Genomic DNA, 14,118 nt, shown 5'->3' with positions numbered 1-14,118 from the left:
TTACTACCCAGTCCCCGTCTAGTCGGTGACTTTCTCCCTCCTCCCTCCCCTCACGCCCTCCAAAGTCTGTTCCCTTTGGTTTGAATGTCTTTCTCTTGTGTATTTTGCTTTGTTTTGGTTTTTACCCACTATGATAGTGGTCTCATATAATATTTGTCTTTGTTTTTTTGGAACCAAATTGAACTTTATTTCCTGGGCAGACTGGGTGAATCCATCACTTCTGATGGGCTCAGGAAGGTCGACTGGCATGGGGAGCGCTGTGCTTGGCGGGGCTTGTGTGGCTTTGAGATCTGTCAGGCTCCCCCAGCTGGGCTTCAGGCCTGTCTCCCCAGAGCAGATGCCTGGGATCATTGAGAAATCTCTGGCTGCGCTGGCCTGTTAGGCAGGTCTGTACTGTCCAGCGCAATCCCTTGCGGCACCGCTGGCACTGGGTGCAGGTCAGGCCCGGGACCAGGGGGGACGAGCAGCCACGACACAGGGTCCTTTTCACCTCAGGGTCCCGCCGCAGGACCAGCCGCTTCGCGATGGTCCTCTCCGTGTGGCAGTAGAAGCGCGCCAGCGCCTGGTTCTCAGGGTCCTGCGCGAGCACGCAGTAGGCGGCCTGGTACAGGAAACTGAGTCTCTGGAAGGCCTCGGGGCCCTTCACTGGCCCCGCCATCCCAGCGGCGGGTGCCCCCTGGTCGGTGTTCACAAGCCCGCCCCCTAATATTTGTCTTTTTGTGAATGAATAATTTTACTCAGCATGATGGTCTCCAGGTCCATCCACATCATGAGTTGGTGCGCCATGTTTTTGTCTACGTTGTATTCCATTGAAAATGCCAGTTTCTTTATCCGTTCTTCTACTGATGGGCATTAAGTTGTTTCCGTCTCCTTGCTATTGTGAATAATGCTGCACTGAACGTGAGTGTGAAGATGTGTGTTGGAGTTATGACTCTTACTTCATGACATTACTGGATCGTATGGAATTTCTGTTCCCACTTGGCTGAGTTGGCACTGTACCACTTTCCACGGAGGATGTATAGAGATGATCTTATTTAAAACCCATTCATGTAGGCACCAGACTACGTAGAGAAGGACAAATAAGTAGATTAAGGAAATTATAAATGAGTCTGCTACTGTGACTCGTCGTGACCATCTAGGGCAGAGTAGAATGCCCCTGTGGGCTTCCAAACCTGTCTTTCTGGAAGTAGATGCAGAGAAAGATGTTTCAGACAAGGTTTGGTTAGCAGCCCAGCCCATAGCTTACTACACCAGCAGGGCTCCCAGGGAGTCAGGGTCAGCTTGCTGGCAGTGATCTTGGTGTTGTTAAAAGGCCTTCAAGTCAAGTACTGACTCGTGGCGCCATCATTCTAGGCGGTAATGCCCTCTCCTATTCTCTTCCAGCCATAGAGGACGAGTTTGACTTCGCTCTAGGAAAACAAACCCCTGCGTTCCTAAAGAAATGTGTTTGTTACATCAGGAAGATTGCGAACATTGAGCGTTTCGTGAAAATCCCCGAGATGGGGAAATACATGGATCTAACTGGAACAGACCCAAGGATTATTCGAGACCCAGAAGCCCAAGAAAAGCTGGTTAAACTCAGGGATGAATTTATTCCGACGATTGTCGCGTCGTCAAATCTGAGAGTGTACACATCTGTTACTCATTGTGACATGAAGCTAGGCTATTCCCAAGAAATAGAGAATCATTACATAGAAGGGCTCGGCAAGCAATTTTATGAGGATATGATTGATATAATCCAGGCGACGGTACAACAGAATTTTGACACTGAAACTGACACGCTCTATGATGAAATCCTACAGCATTCCTCCTTGTGTAAAACATATGCCTCCTTCTATGAGTACAAGTGCGAATCCCTGAACATAGTGCAGAAATACATCCTTCCCAGCAAAACTGGCCACATAAACCCGCTTATTATCTACGGTGGACCATGCACAGGGAAGACTCTTCTGCTAGCCGAAGTAGCAAAAAAGGTAAAAGTCGATATACTTTTTCCATGTATATAGTCTTTTTTTTTTTAACTTTACTTTTGGAGAGACAAAGTAATCAAAATAATTTATATTTCCATACTTAACCTGGATTATAATCTGATTGCTATAGTTATGTATTTTATAAGTCTATTACTATAGACTTTATTATGTTATATGGTCACATATATACTATGTGTACAATAGAAATATAATTCTATAGAATATTATATACCTATATAATTATAATATATTTATAATTATTGTTATTATCATCTGAATTATAAGTAGATTTTTCTATGGAAACTTCAGTGTTTCTCCTCATCTTGTATGAGCTTGATTTGAAAGTAAATGACCATGGTATACAATTATAAAGCTACTTCATTTTTTCTGTTGGTTCAAACTGGTATTGTGGGGCAAGTTACTCCCGTGTGCATGAGAACTAGGGCAAATCCATGACCCTTCTCCTCCCTCTCCGACAAAGAAAACCCCGCCAGTTGCTAAACAGGCCCATTATGGCCCGTCGGACATAGTAATTAAGACTTCAGCCTGTATTTCTCGCCTCTAGCTGAGGCCTACAGCGGGAAATGAAGATAGGCCCATATTTCCTTCCTCTCTACACGTACCCCCATACTTCCCGTACGTCACGCACCTGCAGGAACCCTCCAGGGTTACAGTTTATGGGATGCAAAAAAGTTCTCACTACGCAATGCCCTTCTGACCTGGCCTCCACACCTCTGGTCTTGGAAGCTGCTGGAAGCCAACTGCTCTTCTCTTTAGTGGCTGTTTCATGGAATCATGGAGACCCTTCCGCTCCCAAACCTTCTGCCCTGCCCTGCCCTTGCCTACATTTCGTGCCTACCGTTTCCTAGACAGGGGACATGCCACAGTTCATGCCTAACACCCTCCTGCTGATGTCCTCTACACAGAAAATTCCTTGCACAGGGCCTGGGAAAGCAAACGCAAACACAAACAAAATCCGGGTCAGCTTACTCTGGGTCCACATCTGGTCCATTAAAACAAGTATTTGGGGGCCCTAAGAAACTCTAGGCGTTCAGTACAGTATTGACGTGGGGGTCCTCAAACTTTTAAAACAGGGGGCCAGTTCACTGTCCCTCAGACCCGTTGGAGGGCCGGACTATAGTCTGAAAAAAAACTATGAACCAATTCCTATGCACACTGCACATATCTTATTTTGAAGTAAAAAACAAAACGGGGCAAAAACACCTGGCGGGCCGGATAAATATCCTCGGCAGCCACATGTGGCTCACGGGCCATAATTTGAGGACCCCTGGTTCTTGAGACTGATTTTCTGGTTGCAGAAACTGCAGAAGGGAAGGGAGTGATAACCAGAGAGAGCATTGCGCCCCTGGTGGACAGAGTGATTAACGCGTGCTGTCTCTTCTCTGTTGGTGTAGTGGTTATATGTTGGGCTGCTAACCCAAGGTCAGCAGTTCAAAACCACCAGCCACTCATCGGGAGAAAGATCAGGCTTTTTATTCCCTTACAGAATCCATTTCACTAACTACATGGGTAGTCCCACCTTGTCTTACAGGGCCATTGTGAGTGAGAATTGCCTCAATGGTAGTGCGTTTGATTCTTTGGTTTCGTCTCCCCTGACTGGCGGTGGGCTGATGGACCATAGCATGTTCTCTGGTGTCTGTGGGAGACATTGAGCATTGAAAACTGCTGGAGCTTTCCAAGCCTACTTAAACCGGCAAAGGTGAAGAAGCTTCCGCATGATTAAGTAAAAGCCAAAGACTCTGCCCACCTGAAGTTGCTTTTTGTTTTGTGGTAGAAAGTAATGTAGGCAAAACACCAAAAACCGAAGAGAATTGAGATGTTAATGCCTTCAAAAAGTAAAATACCAAGATAAATAAACAAAAATATTACAAGATAAATGGATCTGATGAAAGGTGTGAATGTGTAACAAGAAATGACAAAGTACTGAAAGAAGAAGAAGATTGTATATAATCCAATGGTTTATCATTCAAGAGTTAAGGGAAAACATACACAAAAATTCTAATCCAGCCACTTTGTGTCAATCTCCCATCACAGCGACTAGCCATCCGCAGTCCCTCATACATTATACTTCTCAGCTGTCAGCAGATGACTACCTGCCTCATCTCCCCAAGCACAGGGACAGCCTGTAAGTGGTTCAGGGAGGCTCTTTTCCCCAGGTTGAAGGTGAGCAGTGGCATTCCCTAATTCTCCTCCTTGAGGGTCACGTGGGGGTAGATAGGGTATTGACCTCCTAAGAGGAATTTGCATTTCCACCCCCAGAGAGACTGCATCAGAATGTAGCTGGGAACGTAAGAATTGGCTGCAGATCTTGTCACCGTGGTCGATTCTGATTTAGCTAGATCTGGCGGTTGAGATGCAGATTTTCACCAGGGGTCAAACTACAATGGACTGGTCCAAAGTTCTGCTTCCAACACCGGATGATTTGTTCCAGGGGAGCAAGTCACTCATACCGCAAGAGGCGTATGGAACCTGAGAGCAAATGAGAAAACAGGTTCCTGTCTGTATCTCAGAATCATGCTAGGGCTTTCCTCTTTACGAGAGTGGAAATGAAAATGGTGGCGGAAGTGGCCAAGGATATGAAATTAGACTCCATTATTAAGTGTAGCCTAGCCCAGGAGGTAGAGAATCAGGCGGGATGGAGCGGCTTTGCTCTGATTGGATAAGCAATCCGTGTTGTGGTAGGATGCTGGCAGAGCCCAGAGCTGAGCAACTTGAGAAATGGCTTCTGAGCTCTTGTTGTTCTGGATGTTTTAACCCAGTCATCTGAGTCTGTCTATTCACAGTCAAGAACTCTGGTCCCCAAGATGCTAGGAGGTCTTCAGCCAGGGACCCCAGGTCCAAAAGACACATTCTGCTCCGAGTTTTTCTCCCTGATTGCGTCTCCTTCCTGTGATAAGATAAGAGAGGATGAAGGTCACACCCCAGGGGAACTCCCCCTTCATAGGACCAGGGCTGAGTAAGGGGGTTGCATCCCACCTAAATCCCCTTACAACTGATTGATCGCATCAGATCACATCATTGAGGAGGCTTACATCATTAATTTCATGACAGAATCGCAGAACCCTGAACTCACTGCAGGTCACTCCTTACAGACATCATCTATTCAAAATGTGGTTCGAGACAGGGTGGGGGTGGGGGGCGGCAATACACGCAGATGCCATAATCGGTCCATGGGGAACAAGCCAAGCAATAGGAAACACATGGCAGCTCTCGGTGCCAATATTGCCTACCTTAAAATCAGCATCGAGGGTTAGATAGTTCCAAAGACTGGCTCCAGGAGCCACATCCAGTCAATCCAGCCACTGCCCCGCATCCACCATATATGATATGCGTGATCTCAACGAATGAAAATATTTGACTCATTGCAATGTGTAACTCGGTACTTAGCTTGTCCATGCATGAAATACTAACGATGCACCTACTATGTGCCAGGAATTGGGGAATCACTGATAAATAATTAGCTAACTATATGAGGTATTCAGACTTACTGTTTATAAAAGACTGTGGAAATTTCAGAATGCAGTGCCTTATGGTTGAATAATACTATCACCACCATTTTATTACCTTTCTCGGGGGTGGGGAACCTTTTTTTCTGCCAAGGGTCATTGCATTGGGGTATTTATGACATCATCTGGGGGCCTTTAAACTCACCCCTAATGTGATCACTGGAACTGCTTCTCTTGGGTGAAGCATGTGATTTTAGCAGATATTGATGATTTTAAGGGCCTTTTAAGGCCTACCAAGGACCCCTGGTGGCATAATGGTTAGACATTGGGCTGCTAGCCACAAAGTCAGTAGTTTGAAACCACCAGCCACTCCATGGGAGAAAGATGGGGCTTTCTACTCCCAAAAAGAGTTATAGTCTTGGATACTCACAGGGGTAATTCTACCCTGTCTTATAGGGGTCACTATGAGGCAATATCAATTCACTAGCAGTGAGTTTGGATCAGTTATACAGTCAACAACCTGGACGTTCCCCACTCCTGCCTTTATTAAGGGTAATGAGGGTCTTGTGTTCGTCCAGGTAGACTAGAGAAACAAATCCTGGGTAGACTAGAAAAACAAATCCAAGGAGACAGTCATATGTATATAGGAAAGAGCTTTATATACAAGAGCAGCTGAAGATTGAGAAAACATCACAGCCCAGTCCAGATCAAGGCCATAAGTCCGATATCAGCCCATATGTCTGATACCAATCTATAAAGTCCACTTCAGACTCATGAAACACATGCAATGGCACCGAATGCAGGAGGATCACAGGCCAGTAGGTGAAAAGTCTTGTGGATCCAGTGGCGGCAGAAGCATCTCACCGCTGGCAGGGGTCTCCACGTGGTTCCTTCAGCTCCAGGGCAGATGGTCTATCAGCAGAGTGCCATGTGTCTTGTCAGTAGAGTCTCTCAGGGAGTGAGCCGAGAGTGTCTCCCACCTCCAAGGAGGAAATCCGTGAGTTTCCAGGGTCCTCAGGGGAAGGCCAGGCCCACACAGAGGCCTCATTGGCTATATCCTGATTGACAGGCCAGAATCCACCCCTTCACTCGTAATCCTCTCAAATTGACAACAGATGATATAACTACCCCCAGGTCTTACCTGTGGCTTTTAGAGTATGTGCTTTGTGACAGCTCTTTGGCCTTGTCCAAAGGATTTCACACTTAGTTCCTACTGCCAGGCTACTTTATGCATGGTAGAGGTCACCAAACATCTGATGTCTGAAACATTGCTGGATATGACTGTGAATCATATTCCTGTACTAAGCACGGCTTTTCTGTTCTAGGCTTACGGCTGGCTCCATGAAGACGGGGGACCAGACTCTGACCCAGTCATAGTTGTGAGATTTCTGGGAACTACAGACATGAGCACCGACCTTAGGAACCTCCTGCTGAGTATATGTGAACAGCTGGCAGTTAACTACCGGTGTCTGGTTCAGAGCTACCCCAAAAAGATCCACGACCTCCGTGACTTATTCATCAACCTTTTGAATGAGTCTTCCCTGCAGAGACCTCTCGTGATCATCTTCGATGCCCTGGAGCAGCTCTCTGAGAGTGACGACGCCAGGAAGCTCTGGTGGCTGCCTGCCCACCTGCCCCGCTTCGTCCGGATCGTGCTGTCCACACTGCCCAACAAACACGGGATCCTGCAGAAACTCCGGTGCCTTATCCACAGCGAAGACCGCTACATCGAGCTGATCCCCCGGGACAAGAAGATGTGCAGCCAGGTCCTCAAGCACCAGCTGCTTCGGGTCAAAAGGAAGGTGACGTCGGGCCAGCAGATTTACGTGAACAACGCCTTCTCCAAGTGCACGCTGCCAATGTTTGTGAACCTGACCTTCAGGGAGGTGAGGCACTGGAGATCGCACAAAGATGTCAATGAGTCATCCCTCTGTGTCACCGTGCATGAAAGTATAGAGCAGTTATTCTGGTCCTTGGAGAAGAGGTGCGGTCAGAAGCTGGTCTCCAGGGCCCTGGGCTACATCACAATGGCCAAGATGGGTCTGAGCGAGATGGAACTAGAGGATGTGTTAGCCTTAGACAACATGGTGATGAATGAGCTCAATGAGAATGCCAGGCCCGACAACCCGCTGAGAGTCCCCTACTTATTCATCGCACGGCTGAAAGAGGGCCTCAGCGGGTACTTGATAGAAAGGCACGTGAAGAACATCACCCTCCTGGTGTGGGCCAACAGACACCTGCAGCTCATTGCCCAGAAGCTGTATCTGCAGGATGAGAGTCAACTGCATGAGATGCACGCCATCATGGCCGATTATTTCCTCGGGGTCTGGTCAGGGGGCAGGAGGAAAGCCTTCTGCCTCGAGGACCCCTACTTGAACGGCTGCCTGGACTTGGAGAACAGAAGCCTGCTGGAGGAGGAGAAGCACTTCTTGGAGCAGGCGTCCTTCGACAGGCAAGCCCCGGACCAGCCCTGGGTCTTCCAGTGTAACCCACTGGAGCCCGATATCTTCTTTGTCAACCACCGGAAAATGTCGGAGCTCTTGTACCACTTAACCAAGAGCGGGAAAACCGATGACTTGCTGTATGGCATCATCATGAACTTCAGCTGGCTTTACACCATGATCAAAATCGGCCAGTTTGACAAAGTGCTGTCAGACATCGAGCTGGCTTACAACCACTCGCAGGAGAAGGAGCTGAAGTTCCTGGCCAGCACCCTCCGCAGCATCAAAAGCAAGGTCGTTGCCTTTCCCGGCTCCCTCTCAGCAGAGCTGCAGCAGAGGCTGCTGCCCGTGGTGAGTTCCTTGCCCAAACTTCGCCACCTTCTTTTGGAATGTGACAAAGACGGGCCCAAATACTGCTCCATTGTGCCCTTACATTCATCCATGGACGTGACCTATAGCCCCGAGCGGCTGCCCTTATCCTCCAGTCACCTGCATGTCACGGAGATCCTTCCTACCTGTAACCCCAGCACTGTCCTTACCGCTTTGGAAAACGGGTCCATCAGCACATGGGAGGTGGAGACCCGCCAGCTCCTCCGGCAGATCACGACCGCCCAGTCAGTCATCCTGGGCATGAAGCTCACTGGTGACGAAAAGTATCTTGTCGTGGCCACCACAAACAACACCTTGTTGATTTATGACAATTTGAATTCGTGCCTCCTGTCTGAGGTGGAAATAAAAGGAACCAAGCACGGAAGCGCCTCCACCTACATCAATGGATTCACACTGTCGGCCAACCACGCGCTGGCATGGCTGGAGGCCAGCAAAGATGTCACCGTCATCGATCTGCTCTACGGATGGCCCCTTCATCAGTTCCACTGCTGGTACGAAGTGACCTGTGTCCAGTGCTCTCTGGACGGGATGTACGCTTTCTGCGGCCAGTACCTGAACACCACCACCATCTTCCACCTAGGGAATGGAGAAAAGTTATGTACAGTGACGTCTGAATTCTCCGGTGGGTTTGTGAAGTTTCTCCTGATCTTGGATACAGCTCAAGAAATGGTGATGGTAGACAGCGAGGGGAGTCTGTCTGTTTGGAATACTGAGGACATGGCTAACCCCCAGCTGACCGATGACTTTGACTGCCGAAGAGAAGACAGTGACGTGGTCAGCATCGAACTGTCCGAGGACCAAAGTGCAATTCTTATTTGCAAAGCGCTTAGCATCGAACTCTTAGACACCAGCGTGTGGAAGGTGGCCGAGAAGTTCCGAGCCAAGCACAATGAGCGCTTCATCTCCGCCGTGCTATCCAAGAATGGCGACTGCATCATCGCCACCATGGAAAACACTCCTGCCGTATTTTTTTGGAGGCGGGACACCGGGCAGTGTATGGCGAGCTTACAGGAAATCTCAGGTACCATAGTCAAGTTGGTTAAATCCAGTCACCATAATATGCTGCTGTCTTTATCTACCAGCGGTGTGCTTTCTATCTGGGATATAGACATCATCACAGCTATGTCCAATATCGATAAGACGGGAAAACCCATCCAGAGTCTGGTGTTGCCTGCGAGAGGGGAAATCATCTACTCCCTCGATGGCTCGGACTGCGTGCACAAGTGGAACTTCAGCAGCGGCTTCATCGAAGCAATATTCAAGCACGAAGGCACCGTGGAGCATTGTGTGTTGACATCTTCTGGAGATATCATGGTGACATCCGACGACAAGAGCAGCCAGTACGTCTGGCACACCAGCAGCGGCGAAAACCTCTTCCGCATCAACGGGCAGAGGATATGTCAGCTGCTCATCACACACAACGACCAGTTTGTGGTCTCACTCTGCGAGGAAAACGCCTCCCGGGTGTGGCGGCTGGCCACGGGCCACAGGGTCTGCAACATTCTGACCGCTCTGCAGAACGCCTTCATCACTTCGGCAAACACCTTCGTGGTGGGGATGACCAAGAGCAAGGTGCTGGCTGTCAGTCTCTGGACCGGAAGCATCACCAAGAAGTTCTGCTGCGAAGAGGGGACCACCATTGTGAATTTTAAATTGATCCCCGACTGTCCTGACGTCATCGTGTTCATTACATCTGCCGAGACGGTGAACATCTGGAGCCTGGCCGACGAAGTCATCTGTCGGCGCGTGCAGCTTCCCAACAACTTCTTGAAGAATCTCGAGGATTTCGAAATTTCCCCCAATGGAAAGCTGGGCATCATCTCTAGGGGAGACGATAATATCAACGTGCTCGATTTGCACAGTGGGAAACTGCGCGTGGTTCACGCCTCCGGGATCATCTGGCGGCAGAGGCTGTCCCGCGATGGCCGCTATCTGGTTTACATTTGCTTCCGAAATGGGGAGGAGGAGGAGGAGGAAAACGGTGCCATCTCCAGCTTAATTGTAATGAGGTTGGCCGATGGCAAAAACATCGGTGCTTGCTCGCTCTACAAAACGCCCACTTTCCTGGCGCTCTCGCAAAGGCACCTGCATATCATTGTGGGTTTTGATGACGGCAGCATTGGGATATACACCGTGGTGGACCGCGTAGACGCCGCGCTGAAGATTAAGATCGCCACTTCCAACAGCAGACAGATCTTCAGCAATGCAACACAGATGTCCAGGCCAAAGTCTAGCAGCTATTCCTTTAAAGTCTCCGTGGACTGTTTATGGAGAGAGTCTACGGAGGTCTTCGCGAGAGACAGTCCTCTCACCGTGAGTGAGTCCAACGATTCTGAGGCGACACCGTCCAAGAAACACAATTCTATTTATGACCGTGTAAGTTCTTCCCTTGAGTCCAGGGGCCACAACTTTGCCCCTGATAACTGATGAAATATTTGTAAGGGTCAGCTGAACTGCAGGAGCCACAAATGAAAGGAAAAAGAAGCGAGAGAGAGAGAGAGAGAGAGAAATAAAGAAAAAAGCCTCCTATGTCCTAGTTGATAAATCACTCATTTCTTACAAGACAGGAGAGACACTGGGCTCCCAGTGTTTTCTTCCCATACTAGTGAACCGCCCAGAAATGGGAAATTGGCTTGGGTTTCCATCTTTTTGGGTTGTTGAAAGTGTATCCAGAATTGAAGTTTGGCAGAGAATTTCTAGATGTTGTCAGTAAATGGTGACTTGTCCTTGAAAACAATAGGGTGGTTGTCAAATTAGCTCCCTGGTAAGAGGGACCATGATTCATTCCATTGTTTCAGAGTTATACACGGATGATGGGGACCGGCACTGGCTCAACCCAAACTGGTTGGAACCGTGAAGACCAAGAGTTGTTTGACTTCAGACGATTGTGTGGACATAAGTCAACACAGCCTTAATCTCTCCTTACATTTTACAATCCTGACAACTGTGTAAACCCAGTCTGCCGATGGAAGGTGAAAAGGTGCAAAATAACCTAACAAAAATGCCCAGAGGGCTCTCCTCCGTTTCCCGTGTGAAACCATGTGGAACATGAGGCTGGTGAACTGGTCTGGGACACAAACTAATAGCAATCTTCATAGGGCTACTGAACATGGAGAGTCGTCTTCATTAAACGTTGCAACCGTTGCATGCGAGGGTTTCTCTATAATGGAAGGGGTGGATTTTTAAATTATCTGTTTCCTTGGTTGCAGAAGAACATGTTGGTCAAGAAGCCACAATCTTTTCCTGTCTCTTTTGGAATGCATACTTGAGCTGGGTATAAACGGAAGGACCAAAAGGGCATTACTAGTTTGTTCAAAATGTCTCTTCATGCCGATCCTTGTACTCACAAAAGTTTGTATTCTTCTGTCAGTTGCCTGGAAGCATACATTATTTCCAAATCCCTCCAGTCTCTCTTCCCAGAACAAAGCTTTCTCGACGTGCCACTTTTGACACACTGGCGACATTTGCCTTACTCTCATTCCTCCTCTTTCCTGTGTAAAAAAACGCTGATAGATGACCAAATACTCTGGGACAAACTGAATATGCCTGTCTTCGTGCTAAAATATTCCACAAATCTTAAGAGTGTCCAAAGGTTCTTTACTGTCCCTATTTGTAATCACTTTTCTTACTCCTCTGCCCTGTATGTATGCTCCTTTCTCTGTTGAACTTCCCACCTGAGGACACTACTGAGCCTTTTGTAAGTATCACCCATTTCAGAGCAGAAGCTGTGTGTGAAATGGCAGTAGATCTTTATTTCAGAAAGGACTTCACCTTCAAAAAATAAGTAACATTCCCCAGATGAAAATCTGTTCTTCCCCTCCCTATCCTCCTCATGGCATATCCTTGGGAACCTCCCGAGGTATCCTAGTAGTGGTTTGGCCTAATTTTATTTGAAAGCAGCAGTAGGGGGTAGGAATAATGAACAAGGAATGGACTCTCAGTCCAGCTCTGTCATGAGCTCATCGTGTCTGCCTAGACAGATCTTCTGTCTCCCTAGTGTATTGTTATTGTAAGCTTCAAAGTAACCGTAGGGACACCCTCTGCTCGAAAGCTCTCATGGAAGTTGGAGAGCTACGAGAGAGAAAATGCAGTAGCTGCTTGATGAGTGATGCTGTAAGAGAAAGAGTGATTGAATCTATAGAGATTCCAAGTCACTTGTATTTCACTTTGCAAAGCATTTTGGCACATGCGCCTTCAAAGATATGACTCAGATATAAATATGCCACTCGATGGTGAAAGACTTTTCAGCATGTTACTACTGCTCTTGCTACCAACCAGGTAGAAGGTAACCCAGAAAACATGCAGATGTACATCCAGGTCATCTGGAGTTGGTGAATGAACTAATGCTTTTTGAGCTCCTCAGAGAGAGCACACTCCTAACCCCTGTGAGGTGCCCCTTCATCCACACATATCTAAGAATTAAATGCCTAGACAGATTACATGTAGCGTGTGAGTGTTCTATGTAAAAGCCAGTTGAGTATTAACAAGTGACTTGAATGACTTTTCCTAATTTATCTGCAACTGATAGCTCATACTGAATGTTTTTATGTAAACTTTGTATCGTTGGGAAGAATTACCCAACCAGAGATTTATATTTTCATAAATGTTACATTTAGTTAAATTTTGTTACAGAGTTGTTAAACTAGGAAACTATTGCTGTCTTCAAATAATGTACAGTCTTGTGTATGTATTGTTTGTATGAATAAAAGATAATCTCCTCAGATGTTCATAGTGTTTGCTTGCCTCTCCTCAACCTTGGCAGAGGTAGCTAGCAACTTTCAGTAATAATCACTGTTGGTGCTTGCTAAGTGCATACTGCACTCAGGCGCTGTGCTCGGAGCTTTGCTTGTTCTAAGCCATGTAATCATCACAACAAATCACATGAGATGTGTTGTTAGTTGCCTTCCCATTGGATGACACCCAGGGTGACCTTACATAAGACGGAGCAAAACATTGCCGTCCTCATTTGTCTGAGTACATTATTATGGTCATTGTGCCAGTTCATCTCATGGAGGCTTACTTCATTTTTGCTCACCCTCTACAAAGTATGACTTGTTGTTGTTAGGTGCTGTTGAATTGCTTCCTACTCATAGCAACTGTTTGTGCAACAGAACGAAACACCACCCTGTCTTGAGCCACATTCACAGTTGTTGTAATATTGGAACCTATTGTTGCCGCCACAGTGTCAATTTATCTGATGGAGGACCTTCCTCTTTTCCCCCAACCCTCTACTTTACCAAGCATGATGTGCTCCAGGGGCTGGTCTTTCCTGACATGTCCAAAGTACATGAAGTGAATTCTCACCACCCTTGCCTCTAAGAAGTATTCTGACTATACTTTTTTCCATGACAGATTTGTTTGTTCTTTGGGCAGGCCAGGGTACTTTATGGACCTTAGGAGTTAGTGTTTTAGACCAGGTTGTCTATAGAGAAACAAATTCAGTGACCTTCATATATGTATAAGAAAGACCTTATATCAAAAAGTAATCTTGTATTAAAGGAAAGCATCCGAGCCCAATCTGATTCCAGTCCATAAATCTAATGCTATTCTGTTAGTCCCTCTACAGCTCATATAGCTTCATGTCAGTGATGCAGAGCGGTGAAGCAGGAAGATCACAGACCAGTGGGTAATCCCAAGGTCAGTGGGAACATGGCAGGGCACCAGGAGCTCTCAAAGTTGGGCAGCCTGTATGGAGCCTCGCTGGTGGCACTCACAGAATCCCAGTGAAGTTCCAGCTAGGAGGAAGGTGACGTGACAGAGGGTAGTTCCTAGAGTCCCTCCTTTTTAATTTGTTATTAAATACTTTTATTGGGGGCTCTTACATCTCTTATCACAATCCATACATTCATG

At 47.2% G+C, this 14,118-nt stretch overlaps 1 protein-coding gene and 1 pseudogene across 1 annotated transcript in view; one reads left to right on the top strand and one right to left on the bottom strand.

The window, feature by feature from the left end:
• LOC105978919 overlaps window positions 1-658 on the bottom strand; it is a 7,707-nt pseudogene extending 7,049 nt beyond the window's left edge.
• NWD2 (NACHT and WD repeat domain containing 2) overlaps window positions 1-12,991 on the top strand; it is a 164,379-nt gene extending 151,388 nt beyond the window's left edge. The window contains exons 6-7 of the mRNA XM_004706352.2: window positions 1,384-1,973; window positions 6,763-12,991. Coding sequence (XP_004706409.1) covers window positions 1,384-1,973; window positions 6,763-10,695 — 4,523 coding nt within the window. The 3' untranslated portion in view covers window positions 10,696-12,991. The remainder of the gene's footprint in view (window positions 1-1,383; window positions 1,974-6,762) is intronic.
• The last annotated feature ends 1,127 nt before the right edge of the window (window positions 12,992-14,118 follow it).

This window comes from Echinops telfairi, unplaced genomic scaffold (genome assembly GCF_000313985.2).
Source record: "Echinops telfairi isolate 266 unplaced genomic scaffold, ASM31398v2 ScPeMD7_7468;HRSCAF=8506_0, whole genome shotgun sequence".
Classification (NCBI taxonomy): Eukaryota; Metazoa; Chordata; class Mammalia; order Afrosoricida; family Tenrecidae; genus Echinops; species Echinops telfairi.
Note: the sequence above shows the minus strand (reverse complement) of the source record. Positions and strands in the feature narration are given on the sequence as shown.